The 27,720-nt window shown below is 29.9% G+C and overlaps 5 protein-coding genes across 8 annotated transcripts in view; all 5 read left to right on the forward strand.

Annotated features, from left to right (window-relative positions):
• Positions 1–661: 661 nt before the first annotated feature.
• Positions 662–4,111, forward strand: LOC109608388 (uncharacterized). Its single transcript, XM_049970646.1, has 6 exons — positions 662–665; positions 2,007–2,154; positions 2,200–2,358; positions 2,417–2,928; positions 2,992–3,344; positions 3,430–4,111. Exons 1-6 carry the CDS (start codon positions 662–664, stop codon positions 3,601–3,603), a joined length of 1,350 nt encoding a protein of 449 aa, XP_049826603.1. The 3' UTR covers positions 3,604–4,111.
• Positions 4,112–5,189: 1,078 nt separating this feature from the next.
• LOC109608425 (cuticle protein 7) lies at positions 5,190–5,883 on the forward strand. Its single transcript, XM_020024853.2, has 2 exons — positions 5,190–5,219; positions 5,274–5,883. Exons 1-2 carry the CDS (start codon positions 5,211–5,213, stop codon positions 5,865–5,867), a joined length of 603 nt encoding a protein of 200 aa, XP_019880412.1. The 5' UTR covers positions 5,190–5,210; the 3' UTR covers positions 5,868–5,883.
• A 2,866-nt stretch (positions 5,884–8,749) lies between these two features.
• LOC109608432 (major heat shock 70 kDa protein Ab-like) lies at positions 8,750–12,782 on the forward strand. The gene is made up of 7 exons (XM_049961405.1): positions 8,750–8,876; positions 9,717–10,061; positions 10,115–10,285; positions 10,803–11,115; positions 11,174–11,379; positions 11,483–11,839; positions 12,077–12,782. The coding sequence occupies exons 2-7, from the start codon at positions 9,743–9,745 to the stop codon at positions 12,598–12,600; spliced, it is 1,890 nt and encodes a 629-aa protein (XP_049817362.1). The 5' UTR covers positions 8,750–8,876; positions 9,717–9,742; the 3' UTR covers positions 12,601–12,782.
• A 4,234-nt stretch (positions 12,783–17,016) lies between these two features.
• LOC109608429 (major heat shock 70 kDa protein Ba-like) lies at positions 17,017–20,749 on the forward strand. 3 transcript variants are annotated; one of them, XM_049961407.1, is made up of 8 exons: positions 17,017–17,144; positions 17,212–17,299; positions 17,619–17,971; positions 18,025–18,195; positions 18,710–19,022; positions 19,079–19,284; positions 19,447–19,803; positions 20,001–20,749. In XM_049961407.1, exons 3-8 carry the CDS (start codon positions 17,653–17,655, stop codon positions 20,522–20,524), a joined length of 1,890 nt encoding a protein of 629 aa, XP_049817364.1. In that variant the 5' UTR covers positions 17,017–17,144; positions 17,212–17,299; positions 17,619–17,652; the 3' UTR covers positions 20,525–20,749. The 3 variants fall into 3 exon arrangements, with proteins under 3 accessions (XP_049817364.1, XP_049817365.1, XP_049817363.1); XM_049961408.1 differs by having other exon boundaries at positions 17,622–17,971; XM_049961406.1 differs by having other exon boundaries at positions 17,642–17,971.
• A 6,390-nt stretch (positions 20,750–27,139) lies between these two features.
• Positions 27,140–27,720, forward strand: part of LOC109608436 (tight junction protein ZO-1) — a 28,205-nt gene continuing 27,624 nt past the window's right edge. The window contains exon 1 of one of the 2 annotated variants that reach the window (XM_049967543.1): positions 27,140–27,504. In XM_049967543.1, the coding sequence (XP_049823500.1) occupies positions 27,460–27,504 (45 nt within the window). In that variant the 5' untranslated portion in view covers positions 27,140–27,459. The remainder of the gene's footprint in view (positions 27,505–27,720) is intronic. The other variant, XM_020024862.2, reaches the window with a different exon arrangement.

The following is a 27,720-nucleotide window of genomic DNA, read 5'->3' on the forward strand; positions in this document are numbered from 1 at the left end:
AAACAAAAATTGCTGAGATAAAAGACAAAATTAATACAATTGTAAACACATTTTTACAACGTACAAATTTTACTTTCATTAAGATATTAAAATAAACATTTACAAAATTAAAAATTTCCTAATGCATTGTTAACGAGATTATAATTGACGTTTTCCTTTACAGATGTTGTTCATAATGCGGCTGATATCATCCTTAAATTGGTGTTCTTATAAACAATTAAAAAATTCGAGTTATCATTACCAGACTGTGTTTAACAAAAATTATTAAGTGTCATCCGAAGTGCCTAAACCTAGTGTTCACCGGAAGTGAAACATCGTAGACGTCTACCCTCAAGTGCCCGTAGGTGCGACCACATCGTAACATTGCAAAACAATTGCAAACCGTTAGGCAATCTACCAATAAATAGATTGTTCATTAAAAGTGCGCAATTTCTGCGAACACCGCACCACAGCCGTAGCCTGTGATACCGTGCACGTGTCGTACCAAACAGCTGGGAGTCCATGACGACGTAGGTGGTGGGAGCGCTTTCGAAAATTTATTTGTAAACGTTGCGGCTCATTTTTCAAGCAGTTCCAATACAGCGCTTCGGAAGAATCGAATCGTACGTGCTCACGGACTGTGTGTCATCTTTACTTTTTTTTCATTTAGTGCCCCTATTGTATGGGTAAGTGACTTAAGTGTTTGTTGTTAACTAGTTGTTGCGCAGTGACACACTTTGATCACACATTGCTAATTGATTTCATTCTAAATAATGCATTTGATTGATTGTTGTGTTATTATTGCTTCATGTGTTATTCTTCATACTCTTTTATCACGAGTTTGTGAATAATTTGGTCTGAATAAAGTACAAGGTGCGATTTGTATATGTTTTTAGTAGTGTCATAGTTAGTTAGAAAAGTAACGTTAATTTATGTAACCGTACAAATAGAAATAGTTGCTCAATTTTCTCATACTTCAATAACAACATTTTTGCACATCAATATATTCCAAAAAATTTATTTTCAAAATAAAAGGAATTTATGATTCAATTACATCAATAAAAATTCCATCATTTTATTATATTATAATTATTAAAATCTTATCTTTGCTGTTTTAAATATCCTTCCCACTTACATATTAGTAACGATAAACTAATATATTTCCTGTTATTAAGCAATATCTGTTATCATAATTTTTAATTAAATAGAACAATAGGTTAATCTTTAAGATATTTATTTTGTCTTACAGACGAAATGACTTATGACGTCAGTGTACTTAAATGTAATTGGTATTTTTTTCATTATAACGGAATTGATAATTTTCAACAGTTTGTTCAAGTAATTATGCATTTGCTACAAATTTCTAGTCGTATTCGCATTTAAATTATGATTAATCAAAAAATATTATTATCGATCGATTGTAACATTAGAATGATACTGAAATATCGTCATACTCATTTCCAGTAAGTCCACATAACGGAAGTAAACAAATTGCACGTCACAACATTCCAGTAAAAAGATATTTGTGCATTATTAGGTCTCAACTATCGTTTTTCAAGGTCTCTTTTATAGGGGACTTAAACGTAATTTCCGAATTATTCCAGATTAAAAAGTGAGTACTAGAATAAACTGAGAGATAAATTTATAAGATGACGTGCATTTTAAATATTTGTTCCATCTGTTTTTGTATACTTAGTTTTACAATGGCCAAGATTAAAAATAAATCTGGCATTTGAAATTACCTTTATGCTTAATTGCAGTAATAAAGTAATGTTATAGGTATTTAAAATCATAGTAATTACCTCAATAACAAATGTATTTTTAATATAATTGAATTTTAATGCTCCCATTATACACTAATAACTTTATAGAAACAATTAAATGTTTATATTATTTATTTACTTTCAATTATGTCAATTTTTTATTTCGTAATATATTTTGTAGTATATTCAAAAGTTAAAAGCACTTGACGTACTGTACTGTATTTTCTTTATTTGGCTAATGGATTTATTTGTGTACGTTTTCAGAGCGTGAAAAACAACCGTTAAAAAAATTCGTGCAGGCGGTGGCTGCCGACAATGCATCAGTGCACCGGCCTCCTCTTTACCAATGCCAATCGGTCGGTCCTCGACCTGGCCCGGTCTTGCCCTTGGGCGAACTCTCCGAAGATGAATCGTACGTGCCCACGGTGGGCCGTTGGGGTTGCGAATGGCCAAGTTGACTCGGAACTGGAAATGTTCCGGTCACCAAGAAAAGGCCCCTCCTAGGGTCCAAGGAACCCCCCAGGGGGCAGCATATCTTTACCAATGTGGAGGATCTGATAAACGGGACACAGGTCAATGGACCCTGGCCCATTGATCACCCTTTGCCGTTACCCAGGTTAGTATTTTTTACAAATACACATTTTATTTTGCTAACGTTTACTTGATTTTGTTAGATGGTCGCAGGATGAGGGCAAGTGTTTCAAGTTACAATCCGTAACTGAATTTCAAGATGTGGCCAGCAGGATCGAGATGCATCTTCAAAAAGTACTGGAGGAACAGAACTACAATACGATAGGAAACTTCTTAACCTTCTACCAGGCTTACAAACAAAGTACCATCAGTAATGTGCTGGAATTTTTCCAAACTTACACTCCAAGGATATCGTCCAAGAAATACACGTGTGTGGGTTTGGCATTCGAATTATGGCTGAGATTGCAAAAATTGGAGAGCCTTTATCCAGATTTAGGAAAATATTTGTACGTCGTGTCATGCGAAGAAAACATTGAGTCTCTGGTAGAATATTCGACTCGATTAGATTCTGCATCCACTACTTTAGAAAAAGAACACATTCTGTTATGTTTGAAATTTGAAATTGAAGGAAGACTTGGCGTTTTGTTATGTGATCCAGGATACCACGTTGCCCGAGTAGTTACAGTTATGGCGGATAAAGCTTTTCCAAACACTGGTAAGTGTATATTGTAATTTAATCGAAAACAGTTGTATACAGTTGTATTATTATTATTTATAGGTTGGTTTGTTCAGTCAGAGGAAAACAACATTCGAAAAGAGTACAACTACCAGATTTCACCTTTTAGCGACAGATTTGTTGAATGGAATGAAAGAACTACAAAAGGAGGCAACCAAGAAAATTTTACTGGTCTAATTTACATTGAAAGACCATATGTTACTGCAGTTGATGTCACAGAAAGAAGAAATCTGGTTTACAATTTCAAAAGTTTATTGAGTAGAGATCAAAAAGGTCATCTCATTGCTGGTATTTATTTCAAAGTAAAGGAGAACAGTGATGAATTTACAATTTTCTATCAAGATATGGGAAAACAACGGTTAAAGATGAACTTTTCGTGGTTCTTGAAAGATGAGGTAAGTTTTAAGATCCAAAACAATTAAATCAATCGACTGATGAGAAGTTCAAGTCTAATTATTTATTATATTAATTTCTTTCCAGATTAAACAAGACCTCCTTACAAAAATCACTATTTGCAATGACCAACTAAACTTGGAAGAGGGGCAGTTACTGAAAATTATACAGGATGTCGGTAACCTTCTCAATGACAAATTATATTTACATAAGGTTTTGGAAATTGAGCACTGCATCAACTTGTTGTCTGCAAACAACTAGCATATAGCAAATACAGTGTTTGAAACTGGGGATTACACGTCTATATTAATTATATTAGGGGTTTTGGTTTGTTTTGTCGTTTTGTATTATAATTTATTCACACTTAACTTGTACAGGCATTAAATTTATATTTTAACTATTAACTAATTATTTTGATAAATTATAAGGCTTCAATTTTATTATAATAGTTTGTATAACGTTATAAATTTAGATTAGTAGAATTTAGAAGTTTTATCAATATTCTATATAAAAACTTTATACAGTGTGGCATAAAAAGCGAATAAAACAATAGAATTACTGTTTGTATTTATAATAAGAAATATTTAGTAGGAATTCCTTACAAATCATCATTCACTATACTAATTAGTTTTACATTTACTACAATTTTATGATTCGCTTTTTTGCCTATGGCTGTAGAATGATATAAAATTATATTATTTTCAATATATAGATTATTTGAATACTGTACTCGCTATAAAGCAAAAAATAAAATAAAAAGTATATTTTATGTATGTATTTTAATTATTTTCCCACAACACTTAAATCATCAAGGTATTTTTTATACATTATAAAATTAAATCATTAAAAGTTTAAAATGTTGGACATAAGATACAAGCTGAAAATTTTGTGAAAATAATCACAATTCTCAATAATTGAATATTAGCTTTTGCATTATAGATAAAGATATATAAACAGCAAAATTTATTTAAAATTTAAAACATAAATAAAATAATATTAGTAAAATAGTAAAACAAAATAAGTCTAATGAATATACTTTTTTGATTAACATGAAAGAAATCTTTACCAAAAAGGAATGTTTGTGATCCGTTGTCTAAAACAAAAACTTTCTTTCTCGCATAATAAATTTAAATTTAAGTTTACTCATAATTGATGGATCATTTTTAGAATTCAGAAGTATGTACAATATTTAACATTAACAAGTTCTTGTTTGATAAGAGATGACCCAAATGGTGGAGCCATTTCACAGAAAATACAAATTAAATAAGAATATAATAAAAGTCGCTAGAATGCCTAATATCACTGTCTTATCAGAAAAATTCACTTTTTCCATGAATTTTCTTTGTTTTGCTTTATATAACTTATGTAACAAATATTTTGGATATATAATATAATAATTATATATTGAAAAACACTGGAAAATTCATCAATTTAATTTTTTCAATAAATTGTACCTAAATTTGTTCTCTCTCAGTTCAATTCAAGTCACAAAAATGAAAATATGGTGAACAAATTTTAGATATTTCTGAATCAAGTGTTTTTTAATTTTCTCGATTAATGTTACATATATACGTGGGTTTATTTACCTTTTTATTACCGTTCAAAATAGAAATGTAACACTTTTGATGTTATACCGTTAAAAAAAATATTGGATTATTTGTTTTAATTTGGTTGTTAAAATTTTAGCCGTATGTATACATTAGTTCAACAAATTGTCCATTAAAAAATAATTAATATCAATATCCTGGAAATGACTATTAAATTATTAATTTATTACCAAAAAATTACACCATATACACTCCTTAAAAATAATGTGTATAAATACGAGGCAGTAAGATTAATTGATCATAGTTGAATAGACGTCAATCATGTTTAAGGTAAAGTTTTACAAAGTACTATTTCACTATTATTATATAAATACTAAATTACAGGTTACAATTGTTGTTGCGTTATTTGCTATGGCCCAGGCCAGCTATATTCCTTCACACTTTTACGGAAGGTCCATTTATGACTATCTCTCCTTCCCAATCACTACAAGGCTGGAACCTGTCATAATTCCTGCGTCATCCCCCGTAACATCGAAACCATCAGCACATTACGACTATGGATACGCTATAAGTGATCCATATTCTGGTGATCACAAAAGCGCTTATGAAACTCGTCGTGGAGACGTAGTGGCCGGCAGTTATTCATTTGTAGATGCCAATAATACCAAACATATTGTCGATTATACGGCCGACGCAAAACACGGTTTTAAGGCTAAAGTCCGCGAAGAGCCAGCTAAGGTGGTTGTAGCTGAAAAGGTCAAAAAGATCGAAAAGATCGAAAAGATCGAAAAGATCGAAGCCCAGCCAGCTGTTCGTGTCGCTCCAGCTGTTGTACAAGCTCATATTTTGCCCGAAAGGTTCGAAGCTTTTCCGACGTTTTCCGTTCTCCCACCATTATACAGATCAAATATTTTTGAACCGGATTTTGATCGCATTGCTCCATTGCCCTTAGGGGAACCATTTGTACGTTATTATTGATGATAATTAAATTATAACCAAAACATTTTTTTTATTTTTTACCGATTTAATGATAATTTCATTATGGTATACTTTCTTTTGTGTTAGATATATTGAGGATCTAAGAATACCATAAAACTAGTACTAGTAAAGTACATCATGCATGGAAATGACGCAGAGTATGTCAAAAATTGTACACAACGATGATCGTTGGTGCAGTGCAAAATTTATCAGCAACCTTCAACACAACCAACAACACTTTTAGTTGTTCCAATGCAGAAACCAATGTAAACAGTACTGAAGTACTCGTCAAAAAATGTTCCACCCTCACTTTTAATTATATTTAATATTATATTTAATCTATGTAATACTCCTTATTTCATACATTTTGCATTATACATTTTAAATGAAACGTAAATTACAAAGGTACAATACGCATTGAATCAAAAGTTATAATAAATAAATATGTATATTTCGAATATATGAATACATTGCTTTGAGGTTGATGGTTTCGAGTGTAAATTTGTTTTTGGAGTCGATCCCATACGTATTCAATTGGCTTATAGTCTGCTGAATGCGGGGGACCATTATATCCGAGAAATCTCATGATTTTGTAAGGTCAAATTTATGTCCAGTACGGGCATTGTCGTCTACGAAAACTAAATCTTGTCCAAATGATATCGTGTACCATTCTTAGGTTTTTAGTTCAGTTTAATATGTGCAACTTCATGTGCCTCTCTAAAGAAATTATTCTAACGTTAGGCCAAAACCTAGACGTAGAAAATGTGCTATTTTACCTAGCAGAAATAATCAAAAAATGGTCTAATCTTCTGATCGTAGCTCAACACTATGTCCAAGCTCAACCTACTGCACTTTGTGATACATCATACATTTGGGCTATTTGTTCTCTCAGATTATCATGTTGTAAAATTGCAATTTCTTTACAAGAAAGTTTTCTTTAACATTTGCGATGCTAAACAACAAATAAATTACCCAAATAAAATGTGTTCAGTTTACCAAAATATGTTATTTGGAAATACAAATTCTACAACAAATGGAATTACATAATATATAGTAAAATAAGTTTAAAATACTGTCCATCTAGAGCTGCAAAAATTCGAATAATAAAACATATTGAAAATATTTTTAAATTTATTTAAATATAGGAAATTCAAATTATTCACTTCAAAAGATGCACAATGTATATTATAAATACAAATTCTATAAAAGAGAATATAATAAAATCGTATATTTCAATATACAAATATTTAAATACGTATTAATATATCTGAATATTATTGTAACTGTGTGGGGAAAGAAAATGTCTAAAAGGATTTTAGTAAATCTATTTTTACTCTTTAACATTATAAAAGCTGTTATTCAATTAAAATGAAATAAAACACATAAAATTAATAATTTAATTAGTGAATATGACTTTTGGCATGTTGACTGGCTCGAATGAAATTCAATTTTCGACTACCGTTGTATTAAAACGTAATAAAATATTCGAATAGTCATATAGACATTTTAAATTAAATTATGCTATTATAACATGAATATGTATAAAATATAAGAACTAATCAAATACCTTCAACAAAATATCAAAATTTATTAAATTAAAAAAAAAAAATTATATAAATAAAACTGAAAATTATACACATACACTGTGTAATATTTTAGACTATATCACACTCTCTTAAATTGATTGACACTCTTTTTTAACATTATGTATATAATTTAATTATAATATATAGATTCTACAAACATAGAAATTTTAAGTAAAAATCTTAATGGACTTGAAATTTATATTTTTATATCATATCGTGAAATTTGACAAACTATTAATTATACCAGCAAACTAAAATCGCAGCGAAGGATAATGAAAAAACATCTGAAAAGGGTTGATATCAAAAAATATATGATAATATTAAATTTTGTTATAATTATACTATAAATATGCCAAAAAATTAAGAAACTTCTTGACAATAGCATGTTTCTAACATATTTCCAAAATTTTACTAATTTAAAAAATTTAAATAATTTATCTGTGATTTAATATTGATTTTAAAAACGTATAAATTACATACGCGAAACAATCAATAGCAGTAGTTACCGCAATATTCGTAACATCCTGTGCAAAGACGTTGCAGAACTTTCTATTGACCATTTATTTCAATGCAACGTCCTTGACAAAGATCCGTCCCATCCGATCCGAATAAAGGTGATATGCGTGGGATGTGTCGCACAATTAGTTGGTTTGATTACGCGATGCTTATAAATAAAATCGTCCACCGATTACAAACAATTTGTATGAAACAAACCTGCATTTCGGCTGGCCAAACAATTACTAAGTTGTGTATTGAACATGCGAAGATCAGATTGGATCGGATTTTGACTTAATTAATAGAAAAGTCTAGAATATGTTATCAATGTATTTGTTGTATTAAATTAAATTTGAATATTTTTGAATAAAAAATATTCGCATATACAAGTTATAAACGTATAACCTGGATTATATCTTAATAAAAACTTTGTAAAAACTTAAACTGTTGCCATCAATAATAATAATATTTAATATTATAAATAATAAGAAAGTGTTAAAATACTTTCATAAATATTTTATTACAAAAATATATTCAAAACATTATTTTTTACTTCCAAATTCAGGAATACAATACTTCCTTGGATTGTTTGTTTTGGAACATCAGGTTTAATTTTACTTTTATGTCTTTGCTTTTCACTATAAACCAAAATATAATGTTGTTTAACAACATAAATTTATAATTAATTGGGGATCAATATTTTCACCGACTGTTACCGATCTGGTCGAATCGCAACAAGCGAGTTTAAATAAAAAGCGCAGTGGGCGAATTCAAATTTAGTTGGAACATTGAAATAAACACGTCAAATTCAAAGTTAATATAACTTCCGTGTGAGGAACCTTATTAAGTGAAAAATAAAGAGGATTCTACTCAAATTATTGTAATTATACTCTGACACGTGTTAAAGTTAAAATTTGAAAAATATAAGGTAAGGTAACATTTTATGAGAAATAACTAATAATAAAATGACTATTGTTGATATGTGAAACATTATAATTCAAAACATTACGAAGTAGAAGTGCCAAATAATTAGTAACAGCGAAGTTATTTTTCATTCTTTTTGGACGGCTATTAAATTTATTATGTGGTTGTCACACTTTTCATTATACTATTTGGAAAAGGCTTTAACTTACTTTTAGCCAAATAACATTTATGATATGTTATTTACTAAATACTAATATTACAGTATTACCTAAGTTTTTTTTAATTTATTAATTCAGATAATAATATATTTTTCGCTATACAATCTTTCGATATTTTTAGTTTACGATTAATATTTCCAGAATTAAAAATAGTAAATGTTTCTTTTTCCACAATAAATTAAAATTCAATAAATAAATTCATTTTTCTATTACAATTTTCTGTTTTCACAAATATATCAAGATGAAATTGGATACGAAGTTATTCTCTACGAAGAATCATTTTTAGACTTATTTTTATTTAGTATAAGAATGCTTCAATGGAAATAACAGAAGTAACTGTAGCCCCAATATTTTCTGCATAAAGCTGTCTAGAACCTTAAATCATTGTTTCGTCATGTTCAGCTGCAATATTTCTTTATAATTCTCAGTTAATTACACTTTGAATGAATCTGGTGGAACAACGATTTATAAAATATTGGTTTATGTTGTAAATTTTCAATTAAATTTGTGATTCTAAAAAATTTCTCATTGTTTTTCAATTGTTGATCTACTTTATTATAACTTATGTCATTCGATTTGACAAAACTTGACTAATAGTGCATGTGATCATGAAAATCATTCTGTAGATTGCACATTTTTACAATCTTCTAAAATGGCACCGGCTATTGGTATTGATTTGGGTACCACCTATTCCTGCGTTGGAGTTTGGCAGGCAGGAAAGGTTGAGATCATCGCCAATGATCAAGGCAATAGGACAACTCCCAGCTATGTGGCTTTCACCGACACCGAACGACTCATCGGCGATGCTGCAAAGAATCAAGTGGCGATGAATCCCAGTAACACTGTGTTCGATGCGAAGAGACTGATCGGACGAAAATATGACGACCCGAAGATACAAGCCGATTTGAAATTGTGGCCGTTCAAAGTCATCAACGATGGTGGAAAAACAAAAATTGTTGTTGAATTTAAAGGTCAGCGACTTTTTCCTAATGACTCGTTTTTTGTACAAATAACGTACTTTCAGGTGAAATTAAAAAGTTTGCTCCTGAAGAAATTAGCTCAATGGTTCTAACCAAAATGAAGGAAACGGCTGAAGCATATTTGGGAAAAAGCATCCATGATGCGGTTATTACGGTTCCAGCTTATTTCAATGATTCCCAAAGACAAGCAACGAAGGATGCCGGCATGATTGCGGGTATGCTGTTTCACTTGCCAATTTTCTTTTTCTTTTATTAAAAAACCAATTTCGTAAAAAAATATAACATTACAATTTAAGAAATGCTTGATAAAATTGAACATTATTATTGGCTGGGTCATCATCCATCCTTTTTAAAAATTATAAGGGATCACAAATATTCATTATCATTATTATCAACACTTTAATCTGATGCAATCTTATTTTTTGTATGATTTGAAGGAAAAATGACCAATAATTAGAAGTAATGGGAATTACGTGAAAATACTCATTTTAAAAATACTTAAACCAGTATGTATTAATGTAGTCACTAAGGAAATTATTGATTTTTCCTTCTTACTACCTTAATTCAGGGTATATTGATCTCTAACCAGAACATACGTAAAAGTTTTAGGAAAACAATTCTAAGACAAGAAGAAGTCATGCAATATAAAAGTTAATAATATTATAGTAAATAAATTTAGAAATACAATAATTTAGAATAACAATAACCTCATGAAACTTAATTTTAATTTAGGCATAAATGTGTTAAGAATAATCAACGAACCAACAGCGGCTGCTCTTGCATATGGGCTGGACAAAAATCTTCGCGGTGAAAAGAATGTGCTTATCTTTGATTTGGGTGGTGGAACATTTGATGTGTCCATCTTGACCATCGATGAAGGGTCATTATTCGAAGTAAAATCTACTGCAGGAGACACCCATTTGGGAGGCGAAGATTTTGATAACAGACTAGTAAACTATTTCGCCGAAGAGTTTAAAAGAAAGTATAAGAAAGATCTAACTAATAATCCAAGGTCAATTCGAAGACTTCGAACAGCAGCAGAACGGTATTTACATAAAAATTATTCCCAATCTATACATATTTTCATACTTTGTTTTTTGTAGCGCTAAGAGAACCTTAAGTTCAAGTACAGAAGCATCATTGGAAATAGATGCCTTGTTTGATGGAGTTGATTTCTATACGAAAATATCGAGAGCTCGTTTTGAGGAACTGAATGCTGATTTGTTCAAAGGCACACTTGCTCCAGTTGAAAAGGCCTTGAATGATGCAAAGATGGGCAAGTCTTCGATACATGATGTTGTTTTGGTTGGTGAGTAGTTTTGATTAAATATAACTTTCATAATTAATTAATACATATCACCATATATATATTCTTTTCCTATAACACATAAAAATTAAAATCTTTATTTTAGGAGGTTCGACGAGAATACCAAAAATTCAATCTCTCTTGCAAAATTATTTCAACGGAAAAAGCCTAAATCTAAGTATCAATCCAGATGAGGCGGTGGCATATGGAGCTGCCGTGCAAGCGGCAATCCTCAGTGGAGACCAAAGTTCCAAGATACAGGATGTTCTGTTGGTTGACGTAACTCCCTTATCGCTCGGCATCGAAACGGCCGGAGGAGTTATGTCCAAAATTATCGAGAGAAATGCACGAATTCCTTGTAAACAGACGCAGACTTTTACCACGTATTCGGATAATCAGCCTGCAGTCACAATCCAAGTTTATGAAGGCGAAAGAGCTATGACAAAGGATAATAATTTGCTAGGTAATGTATATTAACAATTTTCAGTTGAAAAAACAGTCCAGTATTAGAGATCTATAAAATGAATATCAACTGTTCCTCAATGTGTTCTTGCATGAGTATGTTAATTAATTAAATCTATTAATTAGGTTAAACACGAGAGGAGACGTTTATTATATTATATTTACTGGTTATATTAAAAGAAAAACATTAAATGAAATATGATAAATGAAAACGCATTATAGAAATGTTTTATTTTAGGCACATTTGACTTATCGGGAATTCCACCTGCTCCTCGTGGAATACCGAAAATTGATGTCACATTTGACTTGGATGCAAATGGTATACTTAACGTTTCGGCAGTCGAAGGGAGTACAGGCAAATCAAAGAAAATTACAATTAAGAATGACAAGGGACGCTTATCTCAAAGAGAAATTGAAAAAATGCTTGCAGATGCAGAAAGATACAAAGAAGAAGATGATAAACAGAGAGAAAGAATAGGAAGTAAAAACAGTTTGGAAAGTTACGTGTTTAACGTTAAACAGGCAGTTGATGAATCCGGAGATAAACTGTCTGCTGATGATAAAAATAAAGTCCAAAAAGCATGTGAAAATTGTATTAAATGGCTTGACTCAAATCAAACTGCCGAAAAAGATGAGTTTGAATATAAATTAAAGGAGCTAACAAAAATCTGTTCCCCAATAATGACAAAACTTCACAGAGGTGATGGAAGGGGTGGAACACAAGGGGCCCAAGATGGTCCAACTATCGAAGAGGTTGACTAATTGCATCGAAAATCAACAAACCAAATTTTCACAATTTAAAATTATTTTCATTAAATCTAGGCAAAATTATTGTATTATCTACCTGTCAGTAGTGGGTGTAATTTATTTAATATTCGCAATAATGTATTAGATTTGAACTATTCATTTTCTTCGAGGTTGAAATAAAGATAATTTAAAAATTGTTTGATGTTTTACTTCATTAAAAATAATATTAAGAAAAAGAAATGTTAATAATACAGTAAAATAAAGATATAAGATTTTCTGCGTCTTCCATAATAAATTATATTGACACATTTAGTTTCATTGCACTTTCTTTTTTAGATTTTTTCTATGCAAAGTAGGATTTTAATACCAATTCATTTAAAAAAGAAAACAGCATTGTTTGGTTTTATCTTGATATATCTTCAACATCGTAAAAAATAGTAGTAAAAGTTTATTTATATGAAATAAAAATATACATGTAGGGTTATATTTTCCCAAGATTTTAATGTTACTGAAACTTTTTTATAAATTGTGAGAAGCACAAATTATTACCAGCATTAATTATTGAAAATAGAGTTTTTTAAATATATTTCCTGTATATGGCGACACTCTGTCGCGACAATACGGAGTCTCTCCGAAGAAGTTAAACTAACTATTCTACTTGAGCAGTAATCGAAGCAATTCACTCGAGCCCCAAGGCCTTCCACTTGAGGCCTAAGATAGGCATCAGTCACCCACCAAGAGTACGTAAACTTCAACTTTAGTTACCAAGTATTCCGTATCTTACACGATTCGAGTGGTGTACCCCAAATATAACAAATTGGCGACGGGAATAAAGTAGAATGTACAAACAATAAGTGAAAATGCCGGAAGACAACGCCGCTATATTCAACGCCAGGCACCGCTTCAGCTCATCTATTGTTCATCAATGAACCTTGAACTGTCTCGGAATGACACAGGTATGTCGACCGCATAGAGTACCATTGCATTGCGGACGGGGTTGGATATCCCGTATTGCAATGAGCACACTTCCTGTTGCAATGCGGAAACAACCTGTACGATTTAGCCTTTGATTTACATTACTCACGCAGGTTAACCGAAATAATGCAAAAGTTAATAATATATTTCACGTCGAAGAAATGTCGGAGACAGGCTGGGGAGCACGTTTAATCTTGCAAGATGCTGTCGACATCTGGAAGGAACAACAAGAATAATGACCAGTCTAATTTGTACAACAGACCACCTAGAGGAGGACAAAATCAACAACGATATGTGCAGCAAAGCACTGCTCTTAGACCTTCGTTAAGAACGCTGCCGTACCATCCCAGTAGAGAAATTAGAAGTCTCCGCTGATTTCCAAACACAATATTATTACAATCCACATCAATTGGCAAACAGTCCAAATGGAGACATTTCGATACTACTGAAAATCATTGCCCACTTCCTGTAAGCCTCACTCAGTCCATACTTCAGTTTAACCTTTACCTGATAATTCAGTTGCAGGCAGCCTACGCATCATGGACGTCAGAACCGTCAAACATTTCATTAAATTTGGTAATACGTTTTACATTTACCACAATTTTATGAATCGCTTTTCTGCCTATGGCTCTAAGACGAAAGTTTTTTATTTTCAATATATGGATTATTTGAATACTGTACCCGCTAGAAAGTAAAAATAAAATAAAAAATATCAATTTTATTTTCTCCCAAAACTTAAATTATGAAAGAGATTTTTTCATTCGATATAAAATATTTGATTAAACACTGAATATCACGAACATATGTCCATATACAATAATGAATGAAAGTTCTACGAAAATTCAACTCTCATATACACTATGAAATAACTGAATATTATTTTTTATAATTACGGTAAAATAGAGAGATGCAAACAATATTTAAAATTTATTAGTATAAAGTGTAAAATGAGTAAAATAAATAATGTGATGTATGAAATCCATTGCCTCGACCTAATATACTTGTCTGCAACTACAAAATTATTAAGGAGTTTCAATTAATTAGCAGGATCATCAAAATTAGATGTACGCAAATAATTTTGTCAGATTGAATTTGATTATTGAATCTCTAAATGTTAAGCCCTGTCAGAAGGTAGGTAATCTGAATCACAAAAGCATCTATGAAATTCATTGAGGAAACTTAGAGGCCGGTAGTTATTGTCGATTATACAGCTGATGCAACTCACTGCCAAATATTGTAGTAGAAAATATAGAAGAACTAGAGAAGTACATATTTTATCAGGCAGGTTTGAAGTCCAGACTGTTTCAATACCATTATTCTTTTTAATATTTTTCTTATTGTTTTTTATTTTTATTGTCAATGTGATTTATCAGTTTGATCACTACCCTTTGTGGGTGTTTGAAATGCTCTATTTGGAGAACGTTAGATATTTATGCAGACGTTTTTGCCATTATCATGATGCCTCATATTGTGTAAAATTTTCTATAAACAAAAGAAATCGTGTTGCCTTTTCTACTGTTCACAGTCATTATCATTGTAAAATTTACGGCGTGTTTAGTTAATCTAATAGTCCAGTAGGAATATTTAGGTCACTTTTATATCTTCTTTATTCTTCCACACAATGCAAAATGGAAAAGAAATCTAAGAATTTAAATTAGAGAATCTTGGATATATGTTCGCTCCTATCTTTCTACGAGGAAATTTTTCATCTAAATGTTTTCTAACGGAAAGCGAAAAGTGAACTAGAATTCCATCATGCTAGAACTACGTTTGTTACCTTTGGTACAAAAAATCCTCTAAAGGATCACATATTGACTTTTGCAGAAAATTTATGAAAACACTTGTGGTACCATATTAATCGGTTTTACAAAATAACAAGACCATCAACCTATCGGTTCCATCACAATGTGTGCATTTTAGTCGACGTAAAACATGGGTATTAACATGAATATTTCGGGTGGAACCATCCGCATACATAGAATGAAAACGAGAATCTTGGGAAACAGAACTAATCCTGCTACATAATCAAGAGTATTTAAGACTTGTACTCATTGAGCAAGCAGTTGCTTCTGGAGAGTTCTACAAAAAAGAGAAGCACTAATTCCTATATCGGTTTTTCAGTATACTCGTCGTCCGATCCGTTCTAGATTTTCCTCTTCTGCTCTAGAAAATACAGATAAATAGCACTATTTGCTCATCGAATCGTTGTCACGCAATCTTTGGTGAATTCTTCCAAAAATACGATTTGTGGGAAACTGAAGATATAGATAAGATGTCACGTTTCGGTGAGAATCCCATTTATAGGACCATACAAAAAATACAAAATAATTCTGTGATAAAGTAACCTGTGTATCACGATGTACTATGATTAAAAGTGTAACTTTTTGCAATGTAAAAAAGGTGTTGTAAAAAAGATTAACCTTCCTCCTCCATTGCTTGTTTGTTAAGACTATTCTACTTATTTTGGTCTTTAAATATTTGTATATTATTCTTTTTTAGTACCCTGTATATTATAGTGTATCTGAATATCGAATTAAATGGTGTGTTAATTTTCGATAACATCTTGCCCATCACAGCATGTGTGAAATTATGTATATAGTAGGCGGCTTTTCATATCATATTAAATTACTTACTGATGATCAGAAGTCAGTGCAATATTAGTTATTTGGTGTTAACATGTTTGATGAAATGTGCCAAAAACCTTTTAATTCTTCCAGCAAATTGAAATCTAATAAAAAGCGCCGAAGAAGAATAAGAAATCCTAGAAATTTTCTTCTGAAAAGGGTAAGTTCAAAAACAATAAGTTAAAATTTTAAATGTAAATTTAAATTTCATAAAATTATGCTTATTTAAAGAATATGCCCTGCCATGTAATATTGTAAAAAAGTATAAATTACATTCGAAATACAATCAATAGCAGTAGTGACTGCAATATTCGTAACATCCTGTGCGAAGATGCTGCAGAACTTTCTAATCACCATTTCAACATCCTTGACAAAGATCCGATTCGAGTAAAGAAGATATGCGTGGGATGTATCGCGCGATTAGTTGGTTTGATTACGCGGTACTTATAAATAAAATCGTCTACTGATTATAAGCAATTTGTCTGAGACAAATTTGCATTTCTGCTGACCAAAATTGTGCATTGGATCTGATTTTGAGAAACTGAATGAAAAACTATTCACTAATAATACTAATATATTAAATGTAATAAGTAAAAATATAAACTCTTTAATTTAGATTAAAATATATGTATTAATTATACATAAATTATATATTATAATCAAAATATTATATTTTTATTACAACGGCCGTTTTGGAACTTATTAAATTAATAATTAATAAGGGATCGATAGTATGCCCGACATTTACCGACATAGTTGAATCACGTCAAGCGGGTTTAAATAAAAAGCGCAGTGTGCGAATTCAAATTTAGTTGGAACATTGATATAAACACGTCAAATTCAAAGTTAATACAAATTCTGTGTGAGAAATGTTTTTTTAATGTGAAAAATAAAAAGGTGCGCATCCAAATCACACTTGTACTGTGATGCGTGTTAAAGAAAGAATTAGAAGATCCTAAGGTAAGTTAAAATCTTATTTGAAATAACTAATAATAAAATGACATTTGTTGATATGTGACAATTTCAGTTTTCAAAGCAGCGAAGCAGCGCGACATAATATTAAGCCTTGGAGTGAATTTATTGTGAAATTAAGTAAAACATTACATAATCAGTTGGTAAGTATAGAGTAGTTTATTATTTATAATGTAATGAAATTTTAATATTTCAAATTGATGTTAAAGTTCACCTAAATAATATTAAATAATATTTACTAAATATTAATATTATAGTAATTATTAGTGGTATAGTAAGAATTTTTTTGAGTAACTTTGTAGAAGCCGGTTAGGAAAATTGTAAATTTAATTGTTAGAACCTATTTTTGTACTTTACGTTTCGTAGTAACAAAATTCATAAGATTTCTAATTACAAGCTTGTTTCCATAATTACAACGCTTATGTCACGAATCATGTCAAAATACTGATTGTCAACATTCAGTAGATTGCTCTCGTCAATTTTAGAATCTTTTAAAATGGCACCGGCTATTGGTATTGATTTGGGTACCACCTATTCCTGCGTTGGAGTATGGCAGGCAGGGAAGGTTGAGATCATCGCCAATGATCAAGGCAACAGAACCACCCCCAGCTATGTGGCTTTCACCGACACCGAACGACTCATTGGTGATGCTGCAAAGAATCAAGTGGCGATGAATCCCAGTAACACTGTGTTCGATGCAAAGAGGCTGATCGGACGAAAATATGACGACCCTAAAATACAGACCGATTTGAAATTGTGGCCGTTCAAAGTCATCAATGATGGGGGAAAAACTAAAATTGTTGTTGAATTTAAAGGTCAGCGACTTTTTCCTAATGACTCGTTTTTTGTACAAATAACGTACTTTCAGGTGAAATTAAAAAGTTTGCTCCTGAAGAAATTAGCTCAATGGTCCTAACTAAAATGAAAGAAACGGCTGAAGCATATTTGGGAAGAAGTATTCATGATGCCGTTATTACGGTTCCAGCTTACTTCAACGATTCCCAGAGACAGGCAACGAAGGACGCCGGCATGATTGCAGGTATGATGCTACCCCTACAGATTTTATTTTAGTTTACGACAATTCAGCTTTTATTAATTGTAACTTCTTTTTTTACATAAGGAATATTACAAACATTTATTTTTAATTGAAGAAAAGTAACTTATGAATATAAGTAATTCGCATGACCATAAAAATGAACAATTTTTAACACTGAGTTGAGATTACAAAAAAATGTTAAGCCATTAGCACTAACAGTTACTGATTGGTCTAAACCTGTATGTATTAACATAGTCACTAGGGACATTATTGATTTTTCTTTCTTGCTACCTTAATACAAAGTATATTGATCCAACTTGACAATCTATGTTATATATGTTAATAAGTTTTAGGAAAGAATTCCAATACAAACGACTGGATAATTTAAACTACGTAGAAATATTTTGTTTTGCACGTTGTTTATTTTATTAAATTAAAAAAATAATCCTCTTTAAATAAGTTTAAATATTCAAATAAAATAAAAAACATTAATCAATAAAATATGATTTTGATTTAGGCATAAACGTATTAAGAATAATCAACGAGCCCACAGCGGCTGCTCTTGCATATGGATTGGACAAAAATCTTCGTGGTGAAAAGAATGTGCTTATCTTTGATTTGGGAGGTGGAACATTTGATGTGTCCATCTTGACCATCGATGAAGGATCATTATTCGAAGTAAAATCTACTGCAGGAGACACCCATTTGGGAGGCGAAGATTTTGATAACAGACTCGTAAACTACTTTGCCGAAGAGTTTAAAAGGAAATATAAGAGAGATCTGACCAATAATCCCAGGTCAATTAGAAGACTTAGAACGGCTGCGGAACGGTGTTTATATACAAAACTTATATCTATTTATATACTTTTAATTATTGTTTTCGTAGCGCCAAGAGAACTTTAAGCTCAAGTACAGAAGCATCATTGGAAATAGATGCCTTGTTTGATGGCGTTGATTTCTATACGAAGATATCGAGAGCCCGTTTTGAGGAATTGAATGCTGATTTATTTAAAGGCACACTTTCTCCAGTTGAAAAGGCTTTAAATGATGCAAAAATGGACAAGTCTTCAATACATGATGTTGTTTTAGTTGGTGAGTAGTTTTGATTAAACGTAACTTCCATTATTGTATATTATCATATAAATATTCTCATATTATACTGCAATAAATGTTAAAATTCCAATAATTGTATATCAGGATTTATAATATAATATTATGTATTATTATCTAAATAGTAATTTATTTTTCTTTTAGGTGGCTCGACTAGAATACCAAAAATTCAATCCCTCTTGCAGAACTATTTCAACGGAAAAAGCCTAAATCTAAGTATCAATCCGGATGAGGCGGTGGCATATGGAGCGGCCGTGCAAGCCGCAATCCTCAGCGGAGACCAGAGCTCCAAGATTCAGGACGTTCTGTTGGTTGACGTAACTCCCTTATCGCTCGGCATCGAAACCGCCGGTGGAGTTATGTCCAAGATTATTGAGAGAAATGCACGAATTCCTTGTAAACAAACGCAGACTTTCACCACGTATTCTGATAATCAGCCTGCAGTCACAATTCAAGTGTATGAAGGTGAAAGAGCGATGACAAAGGATAATAATATACTAGGTAATAATTAATACTTTTAATTGTCGATTATCAAAATTGATAGTCTAGTATACTAAGCCTTTCAAATACAATACACCAACTGTTCATTAACGTATTCGTTCAGTATAGTTAACAAACGATGATCAAATCGATAATGAGAACTCTTAAGTTCTCTGTAGTTTAACTGTTAGACGTATTACATAAATGTTTTATTTTAGGTACTTTTGACTTATCGGGAATTCCACCTGCTCCTCGTGGAATACCGAAAATTGACGTCACATTTGACTTGGATGCAAATGGCATCCTTAACGTTTCAGCAGTAGAAGGGAGTACAGGCAAATCAAAGAAAATTACAATTAAGAATGATAAGGGACGCTTATCTCAAAGAGAAATTGAAAAAATGCTTGCAGATGCAGAAAGATATAAAGAAGAAGATGATAAACAAAGAGAAAGAGTAGCAAGCAAAAATGGATTAGAAAGTTACGTGTTTAGCGTTAAACAGGCAATCGATGAGTCCGGAGATAAACTATCCGCTGATGATAAAAATAAAGTTCAAAAAGCATGTGACAATTGCATTAAATGGCTTGATTCGAATCAGACTGCTGAAAAAGACGAGTTTGAATATAGATTAAAGGAACTGACAAAAATTTGTTCCCCAATAATGACAAAACTTCACAGAGGTGACGGAAGAGGTGGAACACCAGGGGCCCATGATGGTCCAACTATTGAAGAAGTTGATTAAATGCATTCAAAATCTATGCACAGATTTTCAAAATTTTTAAATTATTTCCATTCAATCTGTGCAAAATTATTATATTATCACTGCATAATCTACTTGTCTGTAGTTGAATTTATTTACGTCTGCGTTTTATTTGAAACATAATTATTTATCTTATGGTAATGATGCATTGGATGGATGTAAACTTTTCATTTTCTTCGAAGTTACAATAAAAATAATTAAAATAAATTCCTTGGTAATTTGTTTTATTGTAAGTCAAATTGAAATATTATTTTAATAAACGACTAAGTAAACAATAAAATAGCAGAATAAATACATATGCCTCATTTCATTTCGTTTACAGTTTTAATTAATTTTTCTGCGTCTTCCATAATAAGCTCTATTCACATTTTTAGTTTTATTGTACTTTCTTTTGTAAGTATTTTCTATGCAAAGAAGGTTTTTAGTACAAGTCGATTTAAAAAAGAAGACAGTATTATTATATTTTACCTTAATGTCATGTTCTTCAATGTTATAAAAAATAATATGTAATAAAAATTATTTTTAATCTGTAATAAAAATATATGTATGTAATATTATTTAAATTTTATAGGATTTGTAGAACTTTCGTAACTTATTAAATAAAATTATAATAATATTGCCTATATTAATTTTAAGGTCTTTAATCTTGAAATATAATTTTTTATATTGTATATAGTATTATATTTAAAATGTATTCAAAATTTATTTTCTTAATAAGAAAAACAATTAGAAATAAATGTTTTATGTACATAAGATAAACAAGATTCGACTTTCTAGTTAGCAGTTAATCGTAAAATTAATCAAAATAAATGTTTTTGCACATTATTAATATTCATGTCTTTATTTTTGTGTTTTGGTAATTGTAACAGTTTTCAATAATGACCATAATGTGACGAATTCTAGATTCATTTTTACTTAGTATTATAAAATACAAATAGAAAAACAATGTTTCCTTAAATTATTCTTTGTTAATGACAATGAGTAAAACTACAATAAATTTAATTTCTTTCTTGCAAAATAAAATAAAAAAGGCAAGAGTACAAAAATGGATAAGTATTCTTGATTTTTTTTAGAATAAACGGGAAAGAAAATTTTTCAGCCAATTCCTTAATTATTCACAATCACACTTGACTTACTGAGGGTTCGTGTCTGTCTGTCATAAATACTATTTTTGTCGGAATCCGAATAAGTATATGCTAAAAATTCGTGCAAATCTAAAATATATTTATTCAATATAGAATATAGCGTGTTGCATACAAGTAGTAGCCACACGAAACGGCTTCAAGAAAATTTTAATCATCGTCTCGGATCGCTTTGGTACGGGACAAATCGGCCGTTGGACATTCTAAAAACATTCCAATTCGTGTTTGAATGTTAAATTACATTGTGCACCTTATTGCCGCTCATTATAAGAGTCTGCACTCTCCAACAAACGCACCTCTCATATTGGCCGTGTGCTAACAACGCAACATCAATATAGATAGGATACCCCATTGTTGCTCGTTTGTTCATGATTTATTATTTTTCGACTCTCAGCAACGGAATATTATATAAGAAGGTTCCAAAATCGTTTAAGATTTAATAAATAATTTTGTTGTATACTTTTTAATATTAGAAATTTAAATTATCAACGTAAAATTCTTAATAAAAAATTAAATACTTTTTATAACCAACAATTTCAAATACTCTATTTTCTTAGAAATTTTATTTGAAAAACGAAGAAATTAATATATGAAAATAATTGAAATTATGATAGTATTGTCACAGTAAAAATGTATTTAAATAATAAAGAAATATTTTAGAAGCACTGCTATGAATGTCTTAATGATTCAATTAAATATTTATGCTATTTTATATTCTAAATCGATAAGTCGAAATTTTGGAGAGAATCCCTATATTTAACCGTGTAAGAGATTTTAACGATTGTCTACTTTCAGGCATTGAATGAGTCCCTATTTTTTTAAAAAAATCTTTGAAAGGCTTTTGAAAGCCAACTGATAAATTGATATTACAAAATTTGCTAATTCTATAGAGTGGTCGTACTAGTCTCCCTAACGATTAATGTAAAAAAATATGAAATATAGAAGATAGATCAAAGAAAACTCTATTGAGAGTATGTTTACAGATTTCTAAATCAAATTAGGAGAGTTTGAGTGTGACACATCATTTTATTTTAAGAGATACTACAAGAAAATTATGATAAAAAATATGGATATGTTCTCAAGATAAATAATTAAATGTGTGTAATGCACCTTTAATTGATAAATTAGAAATATTTTCTTGTTAACCCTCTAGCACCCATCATAGAAACCTAAATATTTTCCACCTTTCTTTAATGTCGACTGTTGTTAATAATATTTTTTCTACATCTATTTGATTAGTAGTTACTGAGATGAGACGACAACATCCACTATTTGGTCACTGACATCCGTATTTATTTTGCAGTTTATTTGATAACTCGTTTTAAAAAAACGTTTAGATTTAAATGTATTCAAAAAATTACACCTAGTAATTAATTTGATTGATTAATAAGCTTTTTAATTAAATTTTACACCTATTCACACCTTCATTTTTGTAATGCTCGTAACATGCAGAACTGACCGATAAGCAACATGCAATTACAAAAAAATTAATGATGCTTCATGTAAAGAACACATTAATTTCAACAATTTGTCATCTTCACCATTACTCATCCAAGTAATTGTATATTAACAATTTCATTAAAGCCGATACAGAGTAAATAAGAAATATGATACGTAGTTAATAAATTAGTTGTTTGGTAAATGTGGAAATCGATATGAGGTTCATTTTCGCCCAAGCGTTGAAGTCTATAACGATAATCGATTACTTGCTAATTTTTTTTTTTTTAAATCAAATAATAGATCCTTGCTATATAAGTATATATTATTTGAGCTTGGTTTGCTTGAATTTATAATTGCAAATTCCACGGATACTTTCATTAATGACAGTGTGTTTGCGTGTATCGATTCGTGAATTTCTACTACGGTTAATTAAGTAACAATTTATTGGAGATCTAGTAATTTATGACGATTTTTGTGGCCAACACTTCTCTTGAACTAATTAGAAATCATTTTAATTATTATGTTATTAGTAATTTTTCATAAACTCAAATGTTATAAGAAATTGTTTGAAAAGTAAAACATTTTCCATAAGTGTATATTAAACAAACAATTTATTAGTATTACTAATATTACTATCATAGTAAAGAAATTCTTCTAATAACGTGTCTATAGGGTGAATACTATTTGTTGCGGTTTTCGACACGATATTGAATATTCGACGAGGGAGGTCATCAACCTGAGCCAAACGAAATTTTACCAGAATAATTAATTATTCATATCATTTGTTGTTGAAGTTGAACTTGAGATCGTTATAGAAAATGGTAGCTTCTGTGAAATTGTGACATCCTTTGGTAACTAATTGATTGGTTGATTTTATTTGCATAACGAACTTTCAATTACAAATATGTTAATTTACCGTAGACGGTATCGTATTCATTTCGAAAGTTTTTATTTTGAAAGTAAATTGTGTTTATGTTCTTCCAGTTAATTTATTAGTAAATGTGTACCTGCTTTAATTGTATTTGCTAATCCAGCCTTGTTCTTAAACGATTAACAACGATATTATTACAGTAAGAAATCGAAGTTAATGTAGACAATTTGTCTTGTACGTACAAGTAAACTATAATCATTAAAGAAATTCGAATGAAATAATTACATACATTTTAAACATATTTGAAAATATAGTAGATGCGTAGTTAATGCTAATGTTACAGAATCAATTAATGATCTGTGTATTATAATAACTTGTCAAACTGGTTATTATTAGCGAACTCACGGAGACAGTTATTCATCTTTGAAATTCGATGCATTTCCTTTCAAAATGCCTTTAAGGATTAATTTGTTTATTAACATTAGTTTTGGAGAACACTTTCACTAATTTTTAATGAAATGTTTCATATAATTAATTTTTATGTTCTAATTTTATAGATAATAAATTTTATACGTCTACCATGTACTTATAAACCCACACAATATCACTTTAAAGGTAAATTAAAATTTGATAAATTTATTGGAATAGTTGGAAAAAAATGAAAGTTTCTGTTAAAGGTTAATAATATTTAAATTTATAAGTTTATAGATAAAAATTTACTATTTGTAAATTAAAGGTGAATGAAATTGACTGAATATACAAAGACATTACTGTTCAGATAATACCACCAAATAAAAGTATTTTATTAATAATTAATTATGTAGATTGCAATAAAAATGAAAGTACTAAGACTAAGCCATAATATTCTGGCTTAAATTAAATTTTTAATGGCAATTTAAATGGTTCATATAATTAGCATGTATTTAAAAATAACTAAATTTATGTTCTAATTTTATGGAAAATAAATTTTACATTTCTACTATTTTTAAACACAGGCGATACCATTATTAAGGTTAACGAAAACAATAAAAATAATTATATTTATTAAAATACAGAAAATATATTTTGAATTGAAATATTCCAAAACAAAATCATTTTTCTGCTTAAACAATTGAAGTGAAATATTTCATTTAAGTAATGTTCTTATAGATTTAAAAACATATTTACATTTATTATTATAACACTGAGAATTAAAGTATACAGATTAAGTAATATTTTTTTAATCCCTAATACAACATATAATGATTTATTTTATAGTATATAATGATTTATTTTATAGTACTAATATTATATATGTATAATGCAATTAATATTTTAATTCTATAGATAATAAATATTAAATCTTCAATTTATAAACACACCACTTTAGACAAATATTTAATGAAATATTTCATGTAACATGCAGTTATTATTATTTTTGCGTATGTTTAAAAATGAATTAAATTTATTTTTATAGATAATGAATTTAAGATAAATACTGTTTAGAGGAATACGTAGAATCTAAAATGAAAGTATTTTTTATTAAATTATTTTACTCACAGCTTTCTGTTTAAAAATGTTAAAACAAATATCTTATCTAATTAAGGTGCTTATAGATAGTTTTTTTAGTCTGAAACTTTCAAATATCTCGAATAACAAGGACAAAGTTTAATAATGATTTCTATGAAATCAATTTACCATATATTTATTCTGTCTTGTTAAGTTTCCAGGGAAATTTTAGAAAAAATGTATATAAAATAGTGCTTGGTAATAAATGTGGAGTTTTAAAGTTTCTATCTTTATTTGAAAATTTTTAGTAAAATTGAAAAAAAAAATAATTACATGTGTCAAGTAATTTTTTCTTTCTCAAACCAATCTAACTGATTAGAATTCTAGACAACAAACGATTTTAATGATTTAACTACAAAAAGAACATTTTTAACAATAATTTTTATATATTATTTACTCATATATTAGGAAAATTAATAATTAATTAATGATCATTATAAAAAATCTTAATTTAATAACTAACTGAATTTATGTTAAAATATTTATTACAAAAATTTAAGTTTTTTAACTACATTTAATCATTCACATTAGTGTGAATTCCTCAGACAATACAGGTATTAACTTTGAAATATTAAATATTTTTAATGTAGATTTTGATGCTGATAATATATAGGACTTTTTTTATTTTCCTACTGAAAATTCCATACAGACAGACCTCACAATTGTGAATCGAAGTCGTAGACTTTAATTGGAAGATGATGAGACATGAGGGACACATATAAATCAAGCACCATACATAAGAATTAGTTATATACAATTTACAAAATGTTTTTACACATTCATGTCTTTATCTGCAACATCCGAGTCTATAATAAATAATAAGGGTTGGTTCTTGTTTAAGATTTCAAGGCCATCACCTGTCCCACCGATGAAAAGGGGGGAAGTCTACTAATTTTAGCACTAGGGTATTTTTTCGGCGAAACGATTAAATTTTGATATGTGGATATTCTGTTCGAAGAGTGCTTATTACTCGAAGTTTCAAAGTAAAACAAAATCTACCCATTGTTTAGAAATATTACCATTATAAAGGAAATAAAAATTTTAAATTTATTACATTATATTTGTTTATTGTGTAGGGTACTACTTTAAGCAAAACCAAAATTTTTAATAAAGTATTATATTATATTATATCCTTTTTTTATTATATTATTATTTTTTATATTTTCATTTTTATAATTATTAAAAAATTAAATTTATGTTTTAATTTTATAGGTGATAAATTTCAGATAGTTAGTAATACTGTGTTGGTTGATAATTAATACTCAATTATTATATATTACGTATATTATTTATCAACCCACACAGTGCCATTTTAATGGCACATGAATATTTAATAAAAATATATTTTTTTATTTTTTAATGTTAAGTTAAGAATCGTTTTTTTGATATGAATTATTTCACACAAGAACGAAACGAAGTGACTCTTTAAAAAAGCAAAAATCGAAAATAAAAAAATAAAATTAACGAAACTTGGTCCTTTGAACCCCAGAAAAACGTTGGACGAACATGCGCGCACCGCACTGTCTTATTCGAACACAGCCGGCGGAGCTTTACCTCCGACCAGTGTGCTGCGAACGTTTTCTTGAACCACTAGTTCGACTCCAGGCCCAAGAATAGTGGACGGACGCTCTATGGCAAGGTGTTCCGAAGAAGAGGTTAGAACTAATCGACGCGTATGACTTGTACGGTTCACGGAACCGCTTGAAAACGGGGTGCCAAAATTCGAAATAATAATAAAAAAATTAAATTGTGACCCGACGTACGTTATGTTTGAATCAGTGGCCGCGGTACCGAGGAATGTGGTCGGTTCCGAAACAAGTGGTTGTTCTTTTGTACCGATGTGATGGTGTGAAACAGTGATCCCGGTATAAATGCTTACTTTGCTGAATTGTGCGTGAATCTGGTGGTCGACTAACATGGATAACATCGCCAACAACAATCTTGCGTCGAACTTGCCGGAGGTAACCAATTCGAAAAATTGATTTGGGTTCTGTTCCATCGATTAATTCGTTCGTTAATCGATGGCTCTGATTCATGCTGAAAATTTTTAATTGAGCCGTTTTTCGTTCGGTCACTCTTGCGTGCCGTCGAAGACATTTAAATTTTAAATACCGCAACGAAAATTGTTTAGTGTTTAACTACAATATTTCAGTACGAAAATAAATATTGTTGGAACG

This window comes from Aethina tumida, chromosome 1, assembly GCF_024364675.1.
Source record: "Aethina tumida isolate Nest 87 chromosome 1, icAetTumi1.1, whole genome shotgun sequence".
Classification (NCBI taxonomy): domain Eukaryota; kingdom Metazoa; phylum Arthropoda; class Insecta; order Coleoptera; family Nitidulidae; genus Aethina; species Aethina tumida.

Coding starts and splice junctions, on each gene's coding strand:
- LOC109608388 (XM_049970646.1), top strand. Junction 2,155..2,199: donor GAACTCTCCGAAGATGAATC/GTACGTGCCCAC, acceptor ATGGCCAAGTTG/ACTCGGAACTGGAAATGTTC. Junction 3,345..3,429: donor CGTGGTTCTTGAAAGATGAG/GTAAGTTTTAAG, acceptor ATTTCTTTCCAG/ATTAAACAAGACCTCCTTAC.
- LOC109608432 (XM_049961405.1), top strand. CDS start 9,743: ATGGCACCGGCTATTGGTATTGATTTGGGTACCACCTATTCCTGCGTT. Junction 10,062..10,114: donor AATTGTTGTTGAATTTAAAG/GTCAGCGACTTT, acceptor ACGTACTTTCAG/GTGAAATTAAAAAGTTTGCT. Junction 11,116..11,173: donor CTTCGAACAGCAGCAGAACG/GTATTTACATAA, acceptor TGTTTTTTGTAG/CGCTAAGAGAACCTTAAGTT.
- LOC109608429 (XM_049961407.1), top strand. CDS start 17,653: ATGGCACCGGCTATTGGTATTGATTTGGGTACCACCTATTCCTGCGTT. Junction 19,285..19,446: donor ACATGATGTTGTTTTAGTTG/GTGAGTAGTTTT, acceptor TTTTTCTTTTAG/GTGGCTCGACTAGAATACCA. Junction 19,804..20,000: donor AAAGGATAATAATATACTAG/GTAATAATTAAT, acceptor GTTTTATTTTAG/GTACTTTTGACTTATCGGGA.